This window comes from Canis aureus, chromosome 26, assembly GCF_053574225.1.
Source record: "Canis aureus isolate CA01 chromosome 26, VMU_Caureus_v.1.0, whole genome shotgun sequence".
NCBI lineage: Eukaryota > Metazoa > Chordata > Mammalia > Carnivora > Canidae > Canis > Canis aureus.
Window position 1 is genome coordinate 30812487 of NC_135636.1, and position 16583 is coordinate 30829069.

General features: G+C 47.2%; 2 protein-coding genes across 7 annotated transcripts in view; one reads left to right on the top strand and one right to left on the bottom strand.

The window, feature by feature from the left end:
- The window catches only part of DLGAP4 (DLG associated protein 4), a 195439-nt gene extending 187639 nt beyond the window's left edge, over positions 1-7800 (top strand). For 4 of the 6 annotated variants that reach the window (XM_077873009.1, XM_077873008.1, XM_077873014.1 and 1 more), the window contains 3 exons: positions 4047-4138; positions 5033-5188; positions 5978-7800. In XM_077873009.1, coding sequence (XP_077729135.1) covers positions 4047-4138; positions 5033-5188; positions 5978-6196 — 467 coding nt within the window. In that variant the 3' untranslated portion in view covers positions 6197-7800. Of the gene's footprint in view, positions 1-4046; positions 4139-5032; positions 5260-5977 lie in introns of those variants that run through there. The other 2 variants (XM_077873010.1, XR_013365209.1) reach the window with 2 other exon arrangements.
- The window catches only part of LOC144298922 (uncharacterized), an 87760-nt gene that overhangs the window by 30324 nt on the left and 40853 nt on the right, over positions 1-16583 (bottom strand). The window lies entirely within an intron of this gene.

A 16583-nucleotide genomic window follows, 5' to 3' on the forward strand; every position in this document is an offset into this window, starting at 1 on the left:
GGAGAAGCAGGCTCCCTGTGGGGAGCCCAGTGTGGGACTCGATCCTGGGACTCCAGGGTCACGCCCTGAGCCAAGGGCAGACACTCAACCACTGAGCCACCCAGGTGTCCCAGTCACCTCACTGTGGTTTTGATCTGCATCTCCCTGATGACAAGCTTTGTCGAACATTTTTTTTTAATTTTATTTATTTATTCATGAGAGACACAGAGAGAGAGAGAGAGGCAGAGACACAGGCAGAGGGAGAAGCAGGTTCCATGCTGGGAGCCTGATGTGGGACTCGATCCCAGGCTCCAGGATCATGCCCTGGGCTGAAGGCAGGCACTCAACTGCTGAGCCACCCAGGGGTCCCCTTATTTTTGTTTTTAAACATGATAGTTTATATATATCAGAACTTCATTCCTTTGTTGTAGCTGAATAATATTCCACTATATGTATATTACCATTTTATCCATTCGTCTATTGATGAGCACTTGGGTTGCTTCCACCTTTGACCACTATGGATAATGCCACTATGAATATTGACATACAGGTAATCTGTTTAATCTCTGCTTTCAGTTCTTTGGGGGTATATACCTAGGAGTGGAATTTTTTAGTTAAATGGTAATTGAATGTTTAACTTTTTTTTTTTAAGATTTTATTTATTTATTCATGAGAGACACAGAGAGGCAGAGACACAGGCAGAGGGAGAAGCAGGCTCCATGAAGGGAGCCCGATGTGGGACTCGATCCTGGGTCTCCAGGATCAGGCCCTGGCCGAAGGTGGTGCTAAACCACTGAGCCACCAGGGCTGCCCGGATGTTTAACTTTTTTGAGGAACCGCCAGACCACAGCAGCTGTGCCATTTTACATTCCCATCAGCAAAGCACAAAGATTCTAGTTTCCCTCCATCTTCGCCAACTTTTGTGTTTTGGTTGTTTTATAACAGCCATCCTAATGGGTGTGAAGTGGTATCTCGTGGTTTTGATTTACAGTTTCCTAATGGCTAATGATGTTGAGGATGCTTACTGACCATTTATGTATCTTTGGAGAAATGTTTGCTCTGCTCATTGCTTTTTTTTAAATTGGATTATCTTTTTGTTATTGGGTTGTAGGAATTCTTTATCATGTCTGGATATTAACCCTTTGTTAGATATGTAATTTGCAAGTAGTTTTCCCATTCTGTGCATTGTCATTCCACTTCCTTCATAGTATCTATCCTTTGATAATAAAAGATTTCCGTTTTACTAAAGCCAAAGTTATCTTTTGTTGCCTGTGCTTTTGGTGTCTTAAAAACTACTGCCCAGGGATCCCTGGGTGGCGCAGCGGTTTAGCGCCTGCCTTTGGACCAGGGCGCGATCCTGGAGACCCAGGATCGAATCCCACGTCGGGCTCCCGGTGCATGGAGCCTGCTTCTCCCTCTGCCTATGTCTCTGCCTCTCTCTCTCTCTCTGTGTGACTATCATAAATAATAAAAAATTAAAAAAAAAAAAAAAAAAAAAAAAAAAAAAACTACTGCCCAATACACAGTCGTGAAGATTGGCTGTTTTTATCTAAGAGTTTTATAGTTTTAGCTCTTCAATTCATTCTTAAGGGTCCAACTTCATTCTTCTGCACGTAGGTAGTTTTCCCTGCACTCTCCTGAATAGACTATCTTTGCCCATTCACACTCATTCTGGAATGACAGATACTATACCCAGAGAAACTCAATCTCTCTCAGTTGTTGTAGTTGAGAAAGTTGCTCTTGAATGCATTTCTTTAGCAGAAAGATTGCCTTTAATCTTTTCCATGCCCTTTGGCTGTTTTTTAAGAGATTCTCTGGTCTTCTGTCTTACTGTCTGAATTTGCTCGAGATTCATTTGGCTTCCTAAGGGTCAGCTGTCATTAGCCATTTCTGGAAAGTTCTAAATCATGATCTCTTCCATTCTGTCTGCTCTCTTCTGTAGAGTTGACTGGTTATACACTGAGGCCTACTCTTCATGTCTCTCAGCCCCTTTCTTCTTTGATAGTCTCCTCTATTTTATATTTAGTTGCTGCTTTTATTTATTAAAAATGAGGTGCCCAAGTGCAGTCTCATGGTTGGGAAATCTCAGAAGAGACTTTCCCTTTTATTCCTACTCTACTCTAGACCAAATGTCTCCACTGCCTGCCTTGAGAAGGGGATCCGGAGAGGCTCATTTTATTTCCAGCAGCTTAGCTCTTCATTTAAAAAGATGTCTTGGGCAGCCCGGGTGGCTCAGTGATTTAGCACCACCTTCAGCCCAGGGCCTGATCCTGGAGTCCCGGGATTGTGTCCCATGTCAGGCTCCCTGCATGGAGCCTGCTTCTCCCTCTGCCTGTGTCTCTGCCTCTCTCTCTCTCTCTGTGTCTCCTGTGAATAAATAAAACCTTTTAAAATAAATAAAAATAAAAAATAAAACGATGTCTTGATTTGTTATCAAGCAGTTGAATTGTTTTGCACTAGGAGCCTTTCTCTCCTATTCTCCTAGTCCTCACTGGCTGGCAGTGAGCTTTATTCCTTGTGCTAATTCTAGAGTGACCCTTGTTTCTGTGATGGCCTGATTTTTCTCTTGCACTAGTTCCAGAGCTCTGGTTTTATTTCCTTACATCACTTTTTAGAGCACCTCCATTCCTGCCTTGAACTACTGGTTGACATGTTCATGGTTTTTCATCTTTTTCTAGCAACAACTTTCTGGTGAATGTTCATGTGCCATTTGCTGTTCCTGTAATCTCTTTTACTCCTTTTTAATTACTGCTTTCTTAATGAAGCAAAATTCTTCCTTGATGAGCTCTTATAAGTAGATCACTGTAGGAGTGGGGCCAGGCCTGTGCCCCAGGCTGGCAGGAGTTCCTAAGGCACAGGGATGGGTGCCCTCTACAGCCTGGTCCTCTCCCCTGGCAATGACAGGGCTGCTTATGATACAAAGCTGCCCCCGACCTCCTGGTCCCTTGGGGCTGAACCTGATTTAGGAAAGCTCTTGCTGCAGTCCATTCCCCCTTTTTATTTCAAATAAGAGATTACTGTCTTCTCCCCAGTAATCTGGTTCATCCAGATATGCAGTCCTTACAGTCCTCCTTGTGAGGCTACAGGCAGCTTCCTTCACACCCAGTGCTGTGGAGTTCTATCAGAAGACAGTTGGATTTTGATTTCTTCTTTACTCTCTTTTGCTTTGCAGTGATTCTGCAGTGGTTGAGGAATAGTACTGTCTTTAAGCCACAACATTAAAACCAGTAGTCACACTAAAAGATCAACCTTATATTGCTGGGCTGAGCACTTCATGACTAACTCTCCTGTTGGATTCTATTTGCTTATATTTTATGAGACTTTTATATTTATATTCTTGGCAGGTCCTTATCTGTTCTCAGGGCTTCTGAAATTAGTGGTGTCATTTCCTATGTTTATTTACTCTCTGGAACAGACTGGATATATAATACTGGGATTTTCTGTTCCTTGAAGGCTTTGTAAAATGTCACCTATAAAACTACATAGTTTAACTTGGTTATTTTTTCCTGGGAAAACTTTTAACTTCTTCAGATTTCTTTAAATATTTATTTTAAAGATTTTTTATTTATTTATTCATGAGAGACACACACAGAGAGAGGCAGAGACACAGGCAGAGGGAGAAGCAGGCTCCATGCAGGGAGCCTGATGTGGGACTTGATCCCGGGACTCCAGGATCTGGCCCCGGGCTGAAGGCGGTACTAAATCACTGAGCCACCAGGGCTGCCCTCTTCAGTTTTTTAAAAACAGCTTTGGTCTAATAAGATTTTCTGTTTCTTCTTGATTTTATGATAATTCATGTTTTCCTGGAAATTTTTTTCATTTAAACTCAATTTTGAAATCTATTGCCATAAAATATCCTTAGGAAATAGGGGATGGGGCTCAACTTTATATTGTTTGCATTTTTCATGAGAGCAGATTAAAGTATACATAAAATGAAGGCCAGATGCTGCTCGCCAAAGTCACCTGAGGTGCTGGGTGGGGATGATAAAAGTCCTGGCCCTGATCCTGCCTTCTACCGCAGCAAACCCTATGCTCTGCTCAATCTCTCTTCACCTTCTCTTTCTCAGTCTTAGGAAAAGTCCTCAGTGCTGTGGGCAGTGCCCAGCTACTCATGTCCCAGAAATTCCAGCAGTTCCGGGGCCTCTGTGAGCAAAACCTGGTGAGTGATTCTTCTTCCTCCACTAAGGGGCTTCCAGCCTTTTGCTATCTGCCAGATGCCCAGCTGGCTGTGCCCTCCTCCCTAACACGGAGAAGGTGCTGGTGACGCGTGCCCATGCCTAGCACAAGGGCCAGGAATGGTCCTTCCAAATCTCTGGTACGTCTTCAGATAGAAAAGTGAAGCCTATATGAAAGGAGCCACGTGAAACTTAAAAATCAGCACTGATTGATTTATATTAAATATGCTCCAAGAACACAGGTGAGAACGAAGACTCACCACCCCTGGGCTTGCCGGTTTCCTGCTCTTTCAGCCTCACCTCTTAGGAGAGCAGCTGTTCCTGTGGAAGCCTCCCCTTCTCTGGCTGGCCAGGGACAGTGTGCTCCTGGAGGATGAGGGCGAGTGTTTGTCTCCAGGCCCTGCAAGGGTTTGGCCCTTAGCCGAGGCAGTCACCATGAGCACTGTGTTGTCAGAGAACAGACGGGGGCGGGCAGAAACCTTGTGGATTCTGTAATCATAACCACCTGGCAGTGATCCTGGCTTCTCCCCGCCTCACTGGGAGACCATGGCCAGGAACTTTTGTAAAATGAGAACAGCTTTCCACCCGGCATACATTAGGAACGTGAAGGCCTTCTTCCTCATGGCCCTACAGTGGTCGGTCCTGTGTTCTCAGGATGGGACTGTGTCTCTCCCAGAGCTCTACACCATCAGGGCTGGCAGTGACCAGGACCTGGCTTCATTCCCTCCTACAGAGACTGGTCCTGGCAATGGGGGAGGGAGACTCGGCCTGCAGAGACCCCAGCTGGGGCTGGCAGGGCCACAAGCCCATACTTGGGGGTGGGGCCCAGGACCAACCTCCACTTCGCACGCCCCACTGATCCCCGTATGCCCCTGCAGAACCCTGAAGCCAACCCACGTCCGACAGCCCAGGACCTGGCAGGGTTCTGGGACCTGCTACAGCTGTCCATTGAGGACATCAGCATGAAGTTTGATGAACTCTACCACCTCAAGGCCAACAGCTGGCAGCTGGTGGAAACCCCCGAGAAGAGGAAGGTGAGCATGGAGCAGTGCGGAGGGGAAGTCCAGGGACAAATTCCTGGTCGGCACTAACGCTGCCCACATCGGTCAGTGCTGCTTGGCTCCCTTCTCCGTGTGTCGTCTTTGAGCTGGGGGCTCACGTTCATCAGTGCGCGGGGTCCACGCTCGGCTCTCGTCCAGCATGCCGCTCGCTCTGTGCAGTCGACGCTGCCCCCAGAAGCATGCCATCCTGCCCTGCATGTCCAGAAGTGGGGCTCCTAGGAGACACATGCCCACAGCCCTGAGCACTTGTACAGATGTGGCTGTTGGGACTTTGGGGGCAGAAAAACAGTCCTCCTAGGGCCAGCCTCTAACATGAGGTGCAGGATCCCTTATGTAAAACCATGGCACCCAGTGGTCCCTGGGGTTATTGGTTACTGAACAATGCCCTTGTGAGTTCTGATCCCCTAGAACAGCATGTGAAATGTGGCCTGGGAGTCCAAAGCCCTGAACTTATTAAATCCCAGCTCAAGCCATGTGACTCAGGCTCCCAGTGGTTCAATGCAGGGGTGGGAACAGGTGTTCTGTCCATCCCTTCCTGCTAGAACATTCTTGGATTCTAAGCTTGCTTTTTGCTCCTATGCCTTGTGCTATTCCCACTATCATTGCTTCTTGTGGCTTTTTGATTCCAAATGTGTGTTGCTTGTGCCCGACGTGGGGAGGCTGGGGTGGAGGCTCTGGCTGCCAGCACACAGCGGGTGGTAGCGCCACACAAAAGGTGCACCTTGATTTTATTTTTCTTCCCTCCTCACTGTCTCACTAAAGGAAGAGAAGAAACCACCCCCTCCGGTCCCAAAGAAGCCAGCTAAATCCAAGCCGGCAGTGAGCCGTGACAAGGCCTCTGATGCCGGGGACAAGCAGCGTCAGGAGGCCCGCAAGAGACTCCTGGCGGCCAAGCGGGCGGCTTCCGTGCGGCAGAACTCAGCCACAGAGAGTGCGGACAGCATCGAGATTTATGTCCCCGAGGCCCAGACCCGACTCTGAGACCAGGAAGCGGGAAGCAAACAATTTTAAGTCATTAAAAAAAAAACAACCACACAAACTAAATGTGAACGGAACACCATTTTCTCAACCTTTAGGATGGTTATTCTGTCCAGAGACCCTGAGCCAACTTTCCAATTGATGCATCCAAGGGCTCACAATTTGGCTTTTTTGGGTCCCTCCCAGCTTTAGTTTATGAAGACTTCATACAAAAAAAAAAAAAAAAAGTCAACAAAAACACAAAACGATAAAACTTTGTTGCCCCCCTCTCGCTGGCCGTGGTGGACTAGGTAGACGGACCTCAGCAACTCCCGGCCCAGCCTCCAGACTGCGGTCTTTTTACTTGTTCTATCTGACGAGAACTCGCACTAGCTTGTTTACAAGACGAGGACCGTCCGAGGACAGCCTTGGGCCCCTGCCATGTCCTTCCTCCTCCTCCCGCTACCCTGCTCTGACCTTGCAGTTTTCATTCTTACGTTCTTTTTTCCCCTCAGAGCTCACACAGGGGCCACCATCCAGCGGCCGGCTTGCCGGCCCTCAGCCCCGCGTGTGACCACCAGCCCCGAGGACAGAGCGCTGGACACACAGCCCTGCCCCAAGTGCTCGCACAGGCCCCCCCCACCCCCCACCGCAGCAGAAGCTGCGGCCTCGGGCTGGGTGGGCCAGGGTGGGGGGGCTGGCCTCTCCCAGAAGGGGAGGAGGGGCAAGTCTTGGCGGGGGGAGGACAATGAGATAAAAGCCACAGTGACCACACTCCAGACTCACGCCTCTTTCTTCTCTCCAGCCCCCTTTTCCTTCAGTAAAATGTTCAACTCAGAGTGACTTGCAGGGGACACTCAAGAGAGGGACCCCACTTTCCAGGGGTCATCTGTCCCTGGCCAAACCTGTGTACAGCACCCAAGGGGCAGGCAGCTGTGTCTGTACGGATGTGTACATATGCACATAGACCTTAGAGTGTATATTTAACAAACGCCCATCTGCTCACCCATGCCCCCCAGCGCCGCCGCTGGCTCTCGGGGCACCTGGCAGGAGGCGGGTGTGTGAATAGCATATATTTTTACATGTACTATATCTAGGTGTGTGTACAAGTGTGTGTAAAAATATATACCTTGTGTGTAAGCGGCCTTTTTTTGGTCTCCCACCTGCCCCTTGCTGTGGGCCCATCTGCCCCACCTCTGAGTTTTCTGTTCTGTTGGTTTTTTTGGGGTGTTTTTTTTTTACCCCAATCATCCTTCTCTCCCCCGGCCCCCACCCTCACTCCCGGGGTGGCATGAGACCTGAGCTGCAGTGGCCCGGGCCTGCAGGGTGGGGGACGAGTGGGGGGAGGGGGAGGCCCAGCCCACAGCAAGCCCAGTACACGAGGGTAGCTCTCTGCCGTGGAGACAACGATGGCACTGGAGACGTCCTCGTGTCTGCCACTTGCTGCAGGGGCCCCGGGTGAACAGAGGGCCTGCTCTGGGGCCCCATTCCAGCTTGGCCGCCGTCTGTGACCTTGGGCAAGTCACTCGACCTCTGTGTGCCTCAACTTCCTCCTCTGTAAAACGGGGACAGTCCCTGCCCCTCCCTACCTCACAGGCATGTTGTGAGAATAAATGAGGTAACGCGTACCAAGGGCTCATGGTGTTCTTACAGTGGGATGGGCCAGGCTGTGAGGTGGGTGGAGTGGACACCTGGGGAGACTGAGCCTGACCCCCTTCCAGGTGGCAGCTCTTTGGAGACAGGCTGACTTGCATATAAACTAATTCTAGCTCTGGCACAACCCAGCTTGTGACCCCTGGGCAGGGACATTTCCTCCCACAGACCCCAGCTCCCTGACCTGAAAAATGTGTAACAGCCACCTTAACCTGCCTCCCATGAGAAACAGACATTTAATTCATAATTGTATGGAAGTCAAGCTGCGCTGCCCTGGCCCAGACCCAGGCTCTGCCTGCACCGCTCCAGGTGCTCCATTCTCCCTGCAGCTGCCTCCCCGTGACACTTACTTGCACTCAGCACACTCCCTGAGCACCTGCTCCACCAGGCCAGAGCCTGGCAGTTGTTCACAGAACTCAGGTGGAGGAGAGACACGCAAAACTAGGCCTATGTGAGTTCAAGTGTACTACTACAGGTAGCAGAAGATGCAACGCAAGGAGTTTGCAGGAAACTGACAGCACCGTCACACGCAGTCTGGCAAGAGCACTCTGATTGAACCCAGAAGCACAGTGGGTACTAACCTGCTTTGGGGGACGGCGAGCCTGGGGAAAGTGCGTTCTAGGCATAAGGACGTTCAGCACCAACGCCCAGTGGTACGAACAGACCTTTCAGTAAGTTCTTGAGCCAAGCTGAGCTTCAGACACCTGGTCTCCTCCCTTGGCCCCACCCCGCTAAGATGCAGTGACCTCAGGCTAAGGGGATGCACAGAAGTGCCTTCCCAGGACTTTGTTCTACGGGCAGACTTGCGCTCAGAGCAGCCTGAACCTCCCCTCTGGATCGTGTTAATGGCGGCTGAGCACCCGCTGACCACAGGCAGCTCTGACCTCCTGGGGCTGGTGCCTTTCTGGACCTACCTCTACCTGAGACCTGGCTGGGGGGGGCGGGGAGGGGGCAGGACCAGAAGAGAAAATGAAGAGGTTTCAAGTTGCCTTGGGCACCGAGCCAGACAGAGGTTAGTGAATGCTGGAGGTAGCCAGGCTGGACTTGAGGGCCACGAGCCAGCCTGCAGCCCAACTCTACTCCTGATGCACCTCAGGGAAAGAGAGAGGACCCTTACCCCCCAAGGCCTGAGTGTTCCTGCTATGGCAGGGGAGGGGCCTTGATGAGGGTCTCTGGTAGGGCTCTGGCCCTCCCTGCAGCAGAGCACAGAGGGAGAGAAGCATCTGATGTGCAGAATCTGGGCCTCCATGACCAGCCTTACTGACACCACAGTGAAGGAACCCCCCACCAGTTGAGAGAAGAGTATGATGAACACCACATCCTTTACCCAGAATCACCAACCATCAACATTTTCCCATATTGGCATCAACCCTCACAGGCACATAAAAACATTCTCTACCTCCCCCAGAGGCATCTGAAAGCTAGCTGCATACACCATACTTCTCCCCCGCAAACACACCAGGCAACTCTTGAGAATAAGGACATTCCTGCATGACCACAATACCAATGTCACCCTCTAATTTAAACTAGGAGTGGTCCACAAGCACCTCCCCGTACCCAGGTGAGTGCCCAGTGCCCACCAAAAATGTCCTCTCTGGCTCTTCCTTTGTACCCACCCAGGATCCACTTAAGAATCATTCGCTGCTTTCAGTATGTCTCTTTAGTCTCGCAGAATTGGATTACATCTTGTAAGTACCCAACCATCTTGTAGATTATTGCATGATCTGGATTTATGTTTCTCAGAACTAGATTCCAATTAAGCAGTACGAACCAAAATATGAGTAAGATAATTTCCCATTCCCTGTACTTCTATCAAGCAGGTATTTGTCAGTATAGGAAAAGACTAACAGCAGCTTCCCAGAGAAGCTGCATTTCCAAAGCCCAGTCCTTGGGGGAATAGCAAGGGTCAGGAGGGAGAGATGCAGGTTGCAGGGTGCTGGGGAAGAGCAGAGGGAGCCCAAGCCACTGCGCCAACTCTGGGTCCCTGCGAACCACCCTCAAGGCTGCACATCCTAGAGCAGGAGGAGGCCCTTCTGGACCCCTGTTCCTCCAAGGCATGAGTTCCCAAATTTGTGCATCCCTCGCCCCATGGCCTAAGAGCAGAGAGAGAAGGCCAGGCTGCAACTGGGAGCAGCACTGGGCTCAGAGGCCTTAGAGCCAGGACAGCAGGACAAAGCTATGGCCACCAGTGGCCTGCCAGCCAGGAACAACGTGAATGCCAGCACAGGTAAGGCTGCCGAGGATCCGCAGCCCAACTGAGAAGTTCCTACCACCACCACTGGAGAATGAAGTTGTGTCTCCTGTGCTTGGGAATCTTGCTGATCTGAAAAATCAGTGTGGCCCCCACTGTCCCTCCCATAGCAGCCAGAGGGAATTTACAAAAGTCCTGCTTCCACCTGCTCCAGAAGTCACCCTCTGCTCAAAGGCCTTTGTGGCCTGCCCAGAGCCAGCAGGAGAAAACGCAACCTCTTGCCCTTGGCTTGCGAGGCCCCAGCCCCCTGCCCAGCTACACACCTTCAATGGGATCCCATTCTGGGCTCTGCCCTCCAGCCTCACCTCAGGCCTTTGCATAGGGAGCCATGGCTCCCAACTAATGCAGCTGATAAGTCCTCCTTCCTCAGCCCTCAGGCCAGCTGGCAGTTCCCAGGGAAACTCTCCCAAAGTACTGGGCCAGACCAGGTTGGTGCAAAACTCCCTGCTCTAGCTTGGATTGTGAGAGCCACCTCACTTGTTTTTCTTTGCTGCTGTCACTGATGTGATGATGGGCGATTATATGGGAATATCTGTCCCCACCAGGAGACAGTGGGCTCCCAGAGGGCAGGAATCGAGTTTTTTCACCAGCCTCCGTGCCTAGCACAGAAGAGAGCTTCAAAACTATTATTTCCTGGCTGGCTCAGGCATGTTACTCTCGATCTCAGGGTGGTAAGTTCAAGCCCCACATTAGGCATAGAGATTACTTAAAAATAAAATCTAAAAAAAAAAAAAAGGATTATTTCCTGAATGAGTGAGTTTGGTGGGGGAAGGAGGAGTAAGAACTGCAGAGAGAAGACAATATTTGAGCTAGGCTTTGAAAGCTAAGCAGGAGTTCTCCAAGCTGTGGCAGAGAAAGCCACAGCAAGCATAGGGGCAAAGTGTAAGGTTACTGCTGCTCAAGTAGGGCCTTGAATGCCAGGTTAAGTGGTAAGGGCTTTGAATGGAGCAGAGTAATTTCCTCCCACAGAACCCAGCTCCCATAATACAGGGGCCCTAGTCTCAGTGTCCAGGGAGCCATGGTACCCTAGTGAACCAGCCAGCATCAGGGTTTAATCTCTGGCACATGTCCCCAGAGCCCAAACCTGATGATACCCTGTGTGACCAACAAGGAATGCCTTTGACCTTCCATAGATGATCGATAACTCCATCCAAATCTGCAACCCCAATTTCCTTGAACTCCACACTTCCCACTCACATCTCTACTTTGATGTCTAACAGGTGCTCTCAAAATTAACATGTCCACCAACTAGTAAAAGTAAAAGGAACTGTGAAGGGCCAGAAAGTCACCACTTAGCAACCATCACAGCAACAACCAAATCACCAGTGGGTGTTATAAGTCGTGAGTGAAAGTCTGATGAGGAACAGAATATTCAGTTTCAAAGGAGCCACCCCACAAATTGCTTACTCATAAACATCCTGATTACAAAAGGGGAAAATGGGGGCACGTGAGTGGCTCAGTTGGTTAAGCATCTGCCTTCGGCTCAGGTCATGATCCCAGGGTTCTGAGATTGAGCCCCTCGTGGGCTCCCTGCTCAACGGGGAATCTGCTTCTCCCTTTCCTTTTGTCCCTCTCCCTGCTTGTGCTCTCTCTCATTCTTGATCTCTCTCAAATAAATAAAATCTTTAAAATAAAAGAAAAATTGTAACTTCCTGATGGATAAGCCTGCAGACACTACCTTAGTAAGATGGCTGAAGTTATTATTGCCAGTGATGGGAAAAATTAACATCATACATCTCTTGTTCAGATACATTAAGAAGGGCACAACATCATTTCTATGATATTCCCGTCAAAAATCCATAACTTGGGCAGCCCTGGTGGCGCAGCGGTTTAGCACTGCCTGCAGCCCGGGGTTTGATCCTGGGGACCTTGGATTGAGTCCCACGTCAGGCTCCCTGCATGGAGCCTGCTTCTCCCTCTGCCTGTGCCTGTGCCTCTCTCTCTCTGTGTGTCTCTATGAATAAATAAATAAAATCTTAAAAAAAAAATCCATAACTTGAGGGGTTATGGATAACTGGATAACTGAGTATCCAACTCTTGATTTCCACTCAGGTCACGATCTCTGGGTCATGAGATGGGGCCCCACATCAGGCTCTGCACTCAGCTGGGAGTATGCTTGAGATTCTCTCTCTCCATCTCCCCTTCCCCCACTCATGCGTGCATACACATGCATGTGCACTCTCTCTCAAATAAATAAATAAATCTTAAGGGGATCCCTGGGTGGCTCAGTGGTTTAGTCCCTGCCATCAGCCCAGGGTGTGATCCTGGAGTCCCAGGATTGAGTCCCACATCAGGCTCCCTGCATGGAGCCTGCTTCTCCCTCTGCCTGTGTCTCTGCCTCTCTCTCTCTCCCTCCCTCCCTCTTTCTCTCTCTGTGTCTCTCATGAATAAATAAATAAATAAAATCTTCTTTAAAAATAAATAAATCTTAAAAAGAAAATCCAAAACTTGAAGGTAATCATGAGGGAGCACCAAGGAACTGGCCTGAACTCTCCAAAAATGTCAGTGTTGTGAAAAACAAAAGCCACAGAACAGTTCCTGTTAAAAGAGATTAAAAACATCTCAATAGATGCATAAAAAGCATTTAATAAAACCCAACACACTTTTAGGATAAAAAACAAAAAACAAACAAACAAACAAAACTCAACCAGGAATAGAATTTCTTCAAGCTGATAATGAGCATCCAAGAAAAGCCCACACCTAACATCATATTTACTGGTGAATGACAGAGGAACAAGACAAAGATTAGGAACAAGATAAAGATATCTGCTTTTACTACTACCTTTTCTTTTTTAAGATTGATTGATTTGAGAGAGAGAGTGTGTATGTGCAAGAGAGCAAATGAGCAGGGCGGGGTTGGGATAGGGGCAGAAGCAGAGGGAGAGAGAGGATCTTTAGCAGGTTCCCCACTGAGCATGGAGCCCATTGCAGGGCTCTATCCCACAACCCTGACATCATGACCTGAGTCAAAATCAAGAGTCAGACACTTAACTGACTGACCCAGCCAAGTATCCCTGCTTTTACTACTTCTATTTGACGTTGTATGGGAGGGCAATGTTGCCCAGGCAGGGCAATTAGGCAAGAGAATAAATGAATGAATGAATGAAATCCAAACTGGGAAGAAAGAAGTTAAACTATCTCTATTTGCAGAAAACATGATCTTTCATATAGAAAATCCTAAAGCATCCATAAATAAACTATTAGTTAATAAAATGAGTTCAGTAATGTTCCTGGAAATAAGACCAATACACAAAAATCAATTGTAGGGTGCCTGCATGGTCCAGCTGGTTAAGCGTCCAACCCTTGGTTTCAGCCTAGGTCATCACCTCATGGGTAGTGATAGAGCCCTATGTTGGGCTTTGCACTCAATACAAAGCCTGCTTGGGGTTTTCTCCCTCTGCCCCTCCCCACACACATGGGTATGTGTGCGCTCACGTGCTCTCTCTCTCTCTCAAATAAATAAATAAATATTTTTAAAAAATCAATTATTTTTCCACTATGATACAATAAAAAATAGATATTCAGTGTCTATCCCTGTTTCCTGACTCATCGCTTCTAAAACCCTTGGAATCTCTGAAATGATGCGTGGCCTTTTAATGCTAATAAGAAGACAGGGACTGGGGGCCCCTAGGAAGCTTCAAGATGGGGTCTAATTGACAGGGAGATTAGGACATGATTAGAGATGTGGGACTTTCAGCTTTACTTCCCCAGCCTCCAAGGAGAGAAGAGGGGCTAGAGATTAAGTTGATCATCAACAGCCAGTGATTTCATCATGCCTGCGTAATAAAACCTCCATCAAAACCCCTAAATTGGGTTGGAGAGCTTTGGTAAATACTTCACTGTGCTGGGACAATGGGAGCCCTGGAGAGAGCAGAGAAGCTTCCTTGACCCCCACCTTGCCTAATGCACCTCCTTCCATTTGGTTGTTCCTGAGTTATATCCTTTATAGTAAACTGGTAATAATAAGTTTTCCTCCATTCTCTGTGCAGTTCCAGCAATTTAACCTGGTGGGAAGGTGTAGGAACCCATTTGTAGCTAAATTGGACATAAATGTGGGTGACCTGGGTAACCAATATTTGCAATCGGCATCTGATATGAGGGCAATCTTGTGGGACTGAGCCCTTAAACCCATGGAGTCTGACACCAACCCCAGGTAGTAAGGCTTAGAACTGAACAGAATTGTAGAACAACCAGTTGGTGTCCAGAGAATTGGTTGGTGTAAAGAAAAAAACCCATTATGTATCAAAAGTGTTGTAAGTAAAAACAGTTCAAGTACTAATGAACACTCAAAATAAATTAAAGGAAACAATCTCATCTATAATAGCATTAAAAAGAATAAAATACTTAGGAATAAATTTAACAAGAACAGTATAACACTTGTACAATGAAAACTATAAAACATCATTAAGAGAAATTCTAAAAGCTCTAAGTAAAAGGAAAGGCATTTCACGTTCCTGGATCAAAATTCATATTAAGATGGTAATACTCCATTACGGTAATGGTAATATAAATTCAACAATCTTTATCAAAACCTTCTTTCCTTGCAGAAATCGACAAGCTGATCTTAAAATTCACATTGAAATGCAAGAGTCCCTGAAAAGGCAAAACAATCTTGAAAAAGAAGAACAAAACTTGATAATACTTCTGGATTCTAAAACTTAACTACAAAACTAAAGTCATCAAGACTGGTGGTGGCAGAAGGATAGACATTTATATCCATGAGACAGAACTGAGAATCCAGAAATAAACACATATGTTTAAGAATACTGATTTTCAATAAGGGTGCCAATGAATTTCAGCAAGGAAAGACCAGTCTTAACATAGTGCTAGAACAACTGGACGGCCACATGCAGAGGAAGAAAGCTGCACCCTTACCTCACACCACATCCAAAATTAACTCCAAGTGGATTAGAGACCTAAACATAAGAGCGAAAACTATAAAACTCTTAGAATAAAGCACAGGTGTAAATCCTCATGACCTCAGATTAGGCAATGGCTTCTCAATTATAATGCCAAAAGCATGAGAAACTAGAAAAAATAAACTTCGCAAAGTAATATTTGTGTTTTGAAAATATCAAGAAAATGAAAAGATAACTCACAGGATGTGAAAAAATATTTGCAAGCCATATAAATGGGCAAAATATCTAAATAACCATTTCTCCAAAAAGACATATATATGAATGTCCAGAAAGCACATGAAAAGATGTTCAACAGGGCAGCCCGGGGGGGCTCAGCAGTTGAGCGCCGCCTTCAGCCCAGGACCTGATCCTGGAGACCCAGGATCAAGTCCCATGTTGGGCTCCCTGCATGGAGCCTGCTTCTCCCTCTGCCTGTGTCTCTGCCTCTCTCTCTCTCTGTGTCTACTGTGAATAAATAAATAAAATATTTTTTAAAAGGTGAAAACATACACACATACACAAATGTGCACCAATGCTCACAGCAGCACTCTTCACAATGGGCAAAAAGTAGAAATGACTCAATGCTCATCAATGGTGAATAGATGAGCAAAATGTGGTCTCTCTGTGCAATGGAATATTATTCAGCCTTAAAAAGGAAGAAAATTCTGACAGATGCTACCAGATGGATGAAGCTTGAGGACATTATGCTAAGAGAAATAAGCCAGTCAGAAAAGGACTTCATGATTTCATCTACAGGAGGCGCCTAGACTAGTGAAATTCATGAGACAGAGTAGAATAGTGCGTGTCTGGTGGCTGAGAGAAGAAAACAGGGAGTTAGTGTCAATGGGTACAGAATTTCAGTTGTGGGGGAAGAAAAAATTCTGGAGATGAGTGGTGGTGATGGTTACACAACAATGTGAATGTACTTAGAATGTACTTAATGCCTCTCAACTACATATTTCAAACAGTTAGAATGGTAATTTTTTTTTAACCATACACACACACACATACACATAAACACACACACACAGATTAAAGAAACATGATAACCCAGGATTGGCTGGTGGACCAGAAAAAAAAATTTCTATAAGGACATTATTGGGATCACTGGCAAACTTGAATATGGATTACAAATTAGATAACAGTATTAAATCAATGTTAAATTTTTCTGATTTTGATACAATGGATATGGAAAAGAATCTCCTTCTTGGGACACCTGGGTGGCTCAGCAGTTGAGTGTCTGCCTTTGGCTCAGGGCATGCTCCTGGGGTCTGGGATGGAATCCTGCACCAGGCTCCTTGCAGGAAGCCTGGTTCTTCCCCTGCCTCTGTCTCTCATGAATAAATAAATTTAAAATCTTTAAAAAAAAATAAAAGAATCCCCTTCTTAGGAGATACTCACTGAAGTATTCCCAGGTAAAGGGATATGATGAATGCAAGTCACTCTCAAATGATGCTGGCAGGGGCGGGATACATACACACATACACGCACACACAGAAGAGAATATAATAAAGCCAAATGTTAACAACTGGAGAGTCTGGGTGAACTCTTTGTATAGTTCCCATACCCGTATTGCAAGTGTGAACATTTTTTTAAAAGATTTTATTTA